Consider the following 10,089-nt stretch of genomic DNA (forward strand, 5'->3'; position numbering starts at 1 on the left):
GGGGTGCCCAAAAGGTAGATTGTGATCTTTCTTTTTCTTTTTTAATGTTCTGTTTATTCATTTGTAGGTTTTTTTTTACAAATATAGAAGTAAATTGAGAAATACAAAGGTAGATCATGATCTACCAGTACATCACAAAGGCTGTGCAGGTAGACCACATGATGCACCAATATTTAAATATCATTTAAATATAAAAAGGCATCTGCCACTTGAATTAAGGCGACTTGACTTGATTGATTGACATAAAAAGGGCCTGTCAGCTCAAACCCACTATGCAATGTCTTCTTTGTTTTCAAGAGTGTTGTGCACAAATGTCAGTAGCATTACAAAGTTATGTACCAAAAGGAAGAAAAAAACAATTCAATTTTACCCTTCTATTATATGTAACATCAGCGCCACTATTCCAAAGGTACATTTTTTTAAACTATTTTCAGCAATGGGATAAAAAAAACTTTTGGTGGGTAGATCTCGTTTAGCTGGGCATTTTGAAAGTAGCTCTGAAGTCAAAAAAGTGTGGGCGCCCATGACTTAGTGCAGTATAACTGGCCTTTTTTAACATGACATTAAAGTAGACTAGAATAGACAGTCACATTTAAACATGTATTGTGCTGCAGATCAGTATAAAACCACAATGTAATCACAAAAAGATAAAGGTGTCCAAGTCCAATGGGTTATGCTGAGTGAGAATCACAACCATCATCAAACCACATCCACCAATAATGGTGGCGAAAGAAGGACCATGCACAGCGCCGCGAGCAGCCCAGCACCTTCAGGACCATGGACAGCGCCGCGAGCAGCCCAGCACCTTCAGGACCGTGGACAGCGCCGCGAGCAGCCCAGCACCTTCAGGACCATGGACAGCGCCGCGAGCAGCCCAGCACCTTCAGGACCATGGACAGCGCCGCGAGCAGCCCAGCACCTTCAGGACCGTGGACAGCGCCGCGAGCAGCCCAGCACCTTCAGGACCGTGGACAGCGCCGCGAGCAGCCCAGCACCTTCAGGTCCGTGGACAGCGCCACGAGCAGCCCAGCACCTTCAGGACCATGGACAGCGCCGCGAGCAGCCCAGCACCTTCAGGACCATGGACAGCGCCGCGAGCAGCCCAGCACCTTCAGGTCCGTGGACAGCGCCACGAGCAGGCGCAGGCTAGCCCTGCAGCTTCAGGACCATGGACAGAGGTCGTGCAGCACAACGCACAGCACTGCTATAGTCTACACAACACTACAACCGGTAGGTAGGTTAGAAACTTAACTACAAAATGAATCCAGATTGTTCGCGTTTGCTAGGGCTAGTGGGTTCAGTGAACTCCCTGAACACACCCAAACTGTACATATACCTACTACTGTGGTGTGTGTGAAGGCATTAATTAAAATCAGTGGACGTGCAGCTGGTTATAGACCATACCAGTGTAAACTATATTTCCTCTTTGGAAACCTTTGGAACATCTTAGTGTTCTTGTCATGTTGACAGTCTAATGTAGAACAATTTTGGGGGACTGATTTCGGAAATGCAATGCTCTGACGTCATGGCGTGAAAATATTTCCCTCTCGCTGAGGCGTTGGAGCCGACAGTCTGGAGAAGTTACCGAAGAGAGCGCAACTCGCTTGTTCTCCACTGGTGCGTAATGGCAGGGCTACACACTCAGGAATTTGGGGAATTCGGAGACTATCATTTTAAAACCACTGATCAGTGATGGATAATTATGTGTTCGTGTATTAATGGACCGAAGGAGAAATGGAGACCGACGGAGAAAGTACGCGGGATTGTGTTGGCACGCGTCCACAATTAGGCTAAGTGATGGAAGTGTATAGACTGACGTAACACATCAATTAAAAGATGTACCAATTGTCTGTTTTCGATTCTGAAGCGCGCAAAATTCCCAGCCACGGGGGAATGGGTTAAAAACAAACAGAGCAAGGTACGCAAAAATCAACTTGGAAAAACATGCAATCCAAATCCATGGAGAGATGGCATGCGTGCTCCTCAGTCGAGTTGTGCCTTCCTCCCACAGGCTCATAAGGACATGCATATGTTTATTATCCTTCTTTCTCACGTATTTGTGCTACTGTGTGCTATTTTCCTCTGATACAATCATGCAAAATTCAGGTGATCCAACGCCTAGTTGTCGGCACGTCCCGGTCGATGGAGGCAAAAGGCGCCTTCAGAAATCTTTCTCCTGCGTTTTGCCTCTCAACAGAGGAGAGAGCGGCGACGCGTCTCGTCAGAAAACAGATCAAAGCAGACCCCACATGTCACCTCGGAATAACACGACGAGTCCTCCTCTCGGTAACGTGAAGTTTGGGAATAAAAAGTTGCCGAATGCAATCATAGTTGGTGTGAAAAAGGGCGGCACCAGGGCTGTGCTGGAGTTCATAAGAATCCATCCAGATGTGAGGGCAGTGGGCACCGAGACGCACTTTTTCGACAGGAACTATGACCGAGGTCTGGACTGGTACAGGTAAACAGAGATCAGAGAATGACAACACATTACCGTCCGCCAGTAACCTCTCTAAAAACTGCATGGTGGTATAACTGGTGGAATAATAGATTGCCATGCTTTTTTTTATTTATTAAAAAAACATTTAATGTATTACTCGAGAATTATTTCCATATGTTAAATGCAGGCTCAGTCAATGCGTGTGCATGGAAATATATGGATACAAAACATTAACGTTGAATATGTCTGTCTGTTTTATTTATTTATTATTATTATTATTATTATTTTCTTTTATTACATTTTTAGGCTAGTTATAACTTATAACTTTAAACACTTTCTGGTTTATACCCTCTATGTTTATACCCGATAACGCTTAAATAAATATATAAGAGCTTCCTACACACATATATATGTGCTGAAGCTGATGGTGAAATTATCACATTTCGTTTGATGTAGTGGAACACTTTAACTCTTATAATTACTGTGGGAATTATATTACAGTCATAATATAAATGAGCACATTTTAACATTTGGAAACTTGAAAGTTTGAAAGTTGACAATTCTTCAAAATATATTAAGACTCAGTTCTCTCAAATGTGTTTAGCCTACTTGACTAATAATTAGGTGTCAGTCACATCTGTATTAATCTGCGTCAATATCCCAATCCCAATCAACCATCAGTACCTGAATGATTTGAAACCAAGATTGTTGCACCTGGACCAAGATAAACTCCTGAGTTGTGAAGCTTGGTTTCAGAATGCAAAATAATTCAATTCAAAATGTTTTGTTTCTGCCTTCCACCTAGGCTGTTGTCTGTTATCAACCAACAGGTGGTAGCAATCAGACAGCAGGCATATGCAATGAAACGACACTGAGCCAATACAGATGTCCCTTAGCAATGTGAATTAATGATGATCATTTTAGTTTTTGTATTTCAACAATTTATTTATTCTACTTTGTCTTTAGACACAGATGACGCTCTGGTCCACAGTACAAAGTTTTATCTCACTGACCTTTCTTTCCTTCTTATTTTGAAGTGTACTTGTTAAATTCAAAACACTATGATGGCCTAGTTTCTGGAACCTGAAGTGACCCCCACAGGGCCATTATTCTTATGCATACCTAGTGATTTATTATACTTGAACCAGGTCTGATGCACAGGAGAGCCGTCTCCTAGATAAGAACCAGGTCTGATGCACAGGAGAGCTGTCTCCTAGATAAGTCTCCTATACACACTATAACACACTATTCTATGACTTTGCTTCAGTGTTCTTATTATCATTGTTGTCATCAGGAAAACTGGGAACGAGCCAATAGCGCTTCCTAGTTAGGGTGGATCTGTGTGCCGTTGCAACTTGCACGGCACACTCCTGGCCTAAATAGAATAATGTAACCATTTCCCATTTGACCGCCAGTCATTGTCTTATGCCTCTGAATCACTTAAAACACCTATTGCTTCAAAGTGGTGCATTTATGATTCCGTAAAACACTCCACAGAGACCAATTTATGAAAATGTTGATACAAAATTATTTGAAAGGATAATTACATTTCTTTGACTGACATTGTTATGTCACCTTCTATTCAGAAGCCTCATGCCGAAGACCCTGGAAAGCCAGATCACCATGGAGAAGACGCCCAGCTACTTTGTGACACGGGAAACGCCTCGCCGGATCTCTGCCATGTCCCGGGACACCAAGCTCATTGTGGTGGTCCGTGACCCCGTCACCCGCGCAATATCCGACTACACGCAGACTCTATCCAAAACGCCTGACCTACCGAGTTTCCAAGAGCTAGCGTTCAGAAACCAGAGCCTGGGCCTGGTGGAGACATCCTGGAATGCCATCCGGATCGGCCTGTATGCTCTTCACTTGGAGAACTGGCTGCGTTACTTCCCCCTGGCCCAGATCCACCTCGTTAGCGGAGAACGGCTAATCACAGACCCGGCAGGGGAGCTGGCAAGAGTCCAGGACTTCCTGGGGCTGAAACGCATTGTGACGGACAAGCACTTCTACTTCAACCGGACCAAGGGCTTCCCCTGCCTGAAGAAGCCTGAGAGCAGCAGCTCGCCCCGCTGCCTGGGCAAGTCCAAGGGCCGAACTCACGTGCAGATAGACAGGGAGGCTATTGAACAACTGCGAGACTTCTATAGGCCTTACAATGTAAAGCTCTATGAGATGGTGGGTCATGACTTCAGATGGGAGTAAACAAAGTCTGGGGACTATTTATAAGTGGCACGAGAAAGGCTTTTGTCTTCCATGAACGTACAAAGTCTTTCAAAGTTTTGTTTGCCTACAGGGAATTAAGTGGTATGGAGGATTCAGTATAGCTATAAGATGATTTCTGGCAAAGTTTTTTTGGAGTGACATTAATGAGTAAAGCAAGATCACAGATTGCATAGCGTTTGATAGCACAACTGAATTTAGTGACTGCCTGTCAACGTTGACATCGAGTTTGCTGTTAGATATACCGGCTAAGCAATATTTCGGCTTCAGCATTTCACAATTTCTGTGCTCTTGCCGTATTCTCTCTGCTTAGCTTGGCCATTTGCTGACTGGTGTATAAATGGAGAGAAATTCCAGGGAATGAGATTAACTCCCCTTTAAACTTTCCTCACTAATCAAGGCAAGGATTAAAAGCAAGACCTTGGAAAATGTCAGCGACATCTTCAGAGAGGGCTATAATAAGCTTCAGCACTGTGCTGTGAGGTATCTGAAATGTGAAGCGCACTAAAGCAAATGCTAAGGCACGCAACAAGGACAAGGTACATTTAATCATAATTTTGTACATTACTGTATGTTACGGATACAAATATATTGAATTTACATCATATATATATATAGGATGGAAAGGAGAAGTCACATCATGTATCATGCATGTTTCACTCTGCAATTACTTGCTTACTTTGATTGTGCACAATCAATGTTTACGTTTCTCTAGCAAGTACAATGTATTTCCTTAGTATAGCTTAGGCTCCATGATGCACTTTCAATTGATGCCATGAAAGGAGGTAAAACCTCAAATAAATACAATGAAGTTCCTTCACCACTCACTCTCACAAAGTAACTTTGATGCACCTTGACCTTGATATATATTGCATTTCTCAGAAACACATTTTGAGGCTGTTAGCTTTGTCCTGTCCCCATTGTTTCTTGCCATGCTATTTTGACAATTCCGTACACAACAGGCTCGCTCTCCTTGAAGAACAATGTCCCGATTGGAAGTTGTATCTCTAGCTGAAAACCCAAACATCCACTTACAACACTATTGTGTGTTTCATCACACCTTTTTCCATCTTTTTTCCACAAATGAAAACATCTTTGTTTAAGACTGCTGCAAGTGTTGCATTCAAGGATAAACAACCTCTTTGCATTAAAACAAGGTTGTGGGTTCACATGGCTTTGTTGACTAAAGAATTCCAATCACTTCTCAAAGACAAAGGAGGGACAGCCTGGTTGTGGCAGGTTATCAAGTAGATTCCGGGACCAGTTGTCACACGATTGCAATGAAAAACTTGCTAAATCTGGTTACATGCTATGAATGCTAAAACTAGGCAGCCTGAGGTTGATTCAGGCTCACCAAATGAGAGACAGCCTGGCAGCAAAGAAATCACTTATGATATGTGCTAAAGGGATGTAGGGACATGTCCTATCAGCTGGAGGAGTGTGAACTGAATGACTAAATCATCAAATATGAGAAAATGATTCAAAGTCCCCTTTTTGTTGAAGTAAATTCAGTTAGCAAGGCTAGGAAAGAGAAAAGCATACCCATTCAAAACCATGATGGATATTTCATAATGTAATATTCAGAGGTTTTAACAGACTAAATTCTGCCTAAACCATATATATAATTTGCAAGGAGAAGCCTGTAGAAAAGTTATTGAATAGTCCCCTATCTCCTAAACAGTAAGTATATGGTAGGCTACAGACTTGTGTTGGTCTAGAAATCTTACCCCCAAAGAACCACAAGGTCAGGCCGTTTCCGGTGAAGTTCAAATTGACAATGCTCTGCTCTGAAACTTTAACCACCACAAATAATATAAACAGAAAGAATGAACTCTAACCAAGTGCATTTATTCTGCCAATGGTGCAGTATTGTTAATTGGATGGATTGGAAGTGGTTTTAATGCATAACATTATAAGTACCTCTCCTGTGTTCGACATACAGTAAAGTACCTGAGAACTCTACTGCCCTTATCAGCCGGGACTTTAAGCAAAGACATGCACATCATATCTACAGGCTCTCCCTCAACAGTTATTGTATTACTTGATAAGAATTTTAAGCTGCTTAATTATGTCATTCCCTGCACCCAAAAAAATGAAACTCCAGGAGTGAGCCTTTAAAAATAGCATCACGCATACTTGCATAGTAAAATCTGCATGTGTTCATTTAACTTATATTGTCCCTTAGGTTCCATTTGCACACTCAGAGTTCAACTAAGACTGGATATTTTACAGTGCACTCCACCTAATGGCTTTCTTTCAGCGGCCATCTTTCTTCCTGTCCAGGCATTCATTAAACTCACAGGACCTCTGGATTCGGGAGCTTGGAGTGTGGCTCCTCCACCTCTGATGGCCTCCTTGTCACCACACTTGCCAGCAGCTCATTTCTGTGGCCTGTTGAGCACACACAGGTGAGCGTCTAGCCGGCAGCCGATATGAGCGGCACCTCTCTGTATGGTACACATGGGTCCTAATTAGGCCCGAGGGCTGGAGAAGAGCGATCCCTACAACACCCATCAGCCACAGTCTGATTAGACTCTCCCGGTGAAAGGCTCTCCAGAGATTGCCTGCAGGTCAAGTCTCTCTCTCTCTCTCTCTCTCTCCCCCTCCTCCTCTTTCTCTCCTCTGAGAATATGAATTCTCTCAGCGAACCAGCCCATGCTAATAATTCAGTACTTTGCATTTGGAAGCAGTGTGATTCTATGCATTTGTATCAGGTAACCCTTTTTTTCTATTTCTTTTTTTTACAAATATAATTTGATCCACGGGTGTGTGGATTAAATTATTGAGAAACATTATTAAAAACAAATGTTATTTAAACAATCCAGTAATCATCTAGTACCGAACTAGCCCATACTAACAAATGTACATTTCTGAGATTATCAATGACTACTTAAATGGAAACATAGTGATGGAAGGCATTACAGCCAACAAAACCTTTTCCTCTGTATATCAACATTTCATCCCTATCAGGATCTCTGGTAATTATTAAGAGCTAAAATTACCCAAGGGAGCTGAAAGTAAGGATCGGTTAATGCTTTTGTGTGCTCAGCCATTATTGCTTGTGTACAATAACAAGGCTTCAAGGACAAAGCAGAGACATACTGTTCTTTTTCTCCTTTAGTGTTCCTCAGAGACTAATATTTCCATGCTACATGATCTCATATTGATTTTATACTTGATGCTGCTTGTGGTGTTAGGGAGAGAAACAAGTATCTCTGGAAAAAAACAAGTCATCACATGTTTATTTTAATTTTTTTATAGAAACATCAAATCCATACAGTGCTGTATGAACAAACTATTCTGCCCCACCATCCCGTCGCCCCAAGCCTATGGATTGATTGTGATACTGTACGTGTAAAGCAGTACTGAACGACCATTACACAATTCCTCTACACATAACCACCGTTAAAAGTATACATGTCTACAGGAAAAGTACTTTACATGTGCAGTATCTAACGTCTCACCTGTATTAAACTAGCACACATTTTCACAGCAGTCTCCCCCCCCCCCCCCCCAGATGAGAAAGAATGAGGTTCCTTGGTATCCGAGTGCGACAGCAGCTGACACCGCAGTGGAAGAGATTCAGCACTGTATCTACCTAGCTCAGTCCTAATATACTTCAGAATAGTTTAACTGCTGCAGCCGACAGGATGTCCCAGTGGTCGAAATCACCAGTGGCCTTGGAACCAAATTAAAATGAAGGGATGACAACTGTGGTAGAGTCTCCAGCCCCAAATGATAATGATACATGCTACACAACTACCTTGCGCCAATGTTTGACCGACTTAAAAGTCTGAAAGTGTGACACTTTTTTGTGGGACTTGTAGGTAGGAGCACGACCCACAAAACATACAGAGTGTATTTAGCAATAAGGTTTGGACAGTAGTGTTGACTTTTACTGTCGGCACAACCACAGGTCTACAGGCAGTGTTTTACTGTCGGCACAACCACAGGTCTACAGGCAGTGTTTTGCCACCCAAGATGATATTCTTGCATTTCTGCATTTGTGCCACAAATGATCGATCCAGCGGTACCTCGCTCCCCATGCTTTTTAACTCGTCTCCTGCAGAGAGATCTGGGGAGAGACGGCAAAGACAAGATTGGGTGTGACAAGCACCCTTTCAAGATTTACATGTGAAATGCTGAAACATTCCTCCAAATTAGAAACAGTTGTTCAGTGCTATCGCCTTGTTCTTGTATCCATTTGTCAAGATTGTTTTATGTCTGTCTGTGTGTGCGGCATGGCCAAAGCGAGGTAGAAGGCTGATTAGAACACAGGAGCAGCCAGCCCTTAGCGGCTGACTCACCGGGAGATGTATTCTAATTAGAGTGGGAGCCCAATGTCTTTCTGACGAGAATAACAAGCTTCATGAGGCTGACACGGCGAGATCAACCTCGCCACAACATCTGTGGGAAATACGCCAACATATCTGATGCATCGACAACTTCAGGAACGCAAGACCGCACCTGAGTCGACAAATCCACGCATTAGGACTTTGAAGTGGATTTTTACACATCTCGTGGTTGGGCTTTCTAGGCTTGTGTCTTTGAAGGGATATAATACAAACTAGGCAGTCGGTAGTTTACAAAAGGTTTGCTGGTGATGAATAGAACCACTACCCCAGCACTTAATTCAGATAAACAACGATGCAAAAAGTATATTGTTGACATTTCAGTTACCTGAGGAGAGTATTTATGCTTTCCACATAAGGGCCACCCAAGGACCACTTAAGCACTTAAAGCTGTCTGGAGGAGCCTATGCCTAGGTGACCTCCTTAGCGGTGTGATTGTAGGATTCAAGTCAAATTGGTCCTTTCTGTGAAGCAGAAGCCATCAGACACACTGAAAATCGGTACTAGATTATTGTGCACAGAGCAAAGCATGCCCCTCGCGAATGCTTCAAAGCTACGTGAACATCATGTAAATGGGACGAAACAAAAGGGCATCCCATCACCATGTGTGAAAGACGGCAAACAGGCAGGAAAATCATCATTCTAAAGGGCATCCGCGCAATGTATTTTAGTGCCAAGTGTTTATGTCAAAATATTGACCTGCTCAACGTCTTACAGTATACAGTCTCTCCGAAAACAGCTTCCTCCACAACGATAATGATCAATGAATTCTTTACCCCACTGGCCACCATCCATCCCTTCTATGGCGAGGAGAATACCCTGTCATGCTGGTGTAAACACCTCAGGATTAGTACCTGCTATTAATAACACACAGTATTCAAGATTAAAAATTTGCATCTCTAATATTCCTCATCATTATGTAGATGATGTGAATCCAAAACAAGGCCAAAAGAAGCTCCGCTGAGTATCGGTACTTAAGCTACCACTAAAGGCAACAGTGAAGTAATTATTATTTGCATCTAAATAACAGTTGCACACTTATGTATGCACATGTGCTCATAGTCGCATATACTCATA

At 42.7% G+C, this 10,089-nt stretch overlaps 1 protein-coding gene across 1 annotated transcript; it reads left to right on the forward strand.

The window, feature by feature from the left end:
- Positions 1–1,967: 1,967 nt before the first annotated feature.
- LOC310875158 (heparan sulfate glucosamine 3-O-sulfotransferase 2-like) lies at positions 1,968–4,642 on the forward strand (the record flags this gene model as incomplete). The annotated part of the gene is made up of 2 exons (XM_083788288.1): positions 1,968–2,458; positions 4,024–4,642. The coding sequence occupies 2 exons, from the start codon at positions 1,968–1,970 to the stop codon at positions 4,640–4,642; spliced, it is 1,110 nt and encodes a 369-aa protein (XP_083644414.1).
- Positions 4,643–10,089: the final 5,447 nt, after the last annotated feature.

This window comes from Protomyctophum parallelum (genome assembly GCF_964188405.1).
Source record: "Protomyctophum parallelum genome assembly, chromosome: 17".
Lineage (NCBI taxonomy): Eukaryota > Metazoa > Chordata > Actinopteri > Myctophiformes > Myctophidae > Protomyctophum > Protomyctophum parallelum.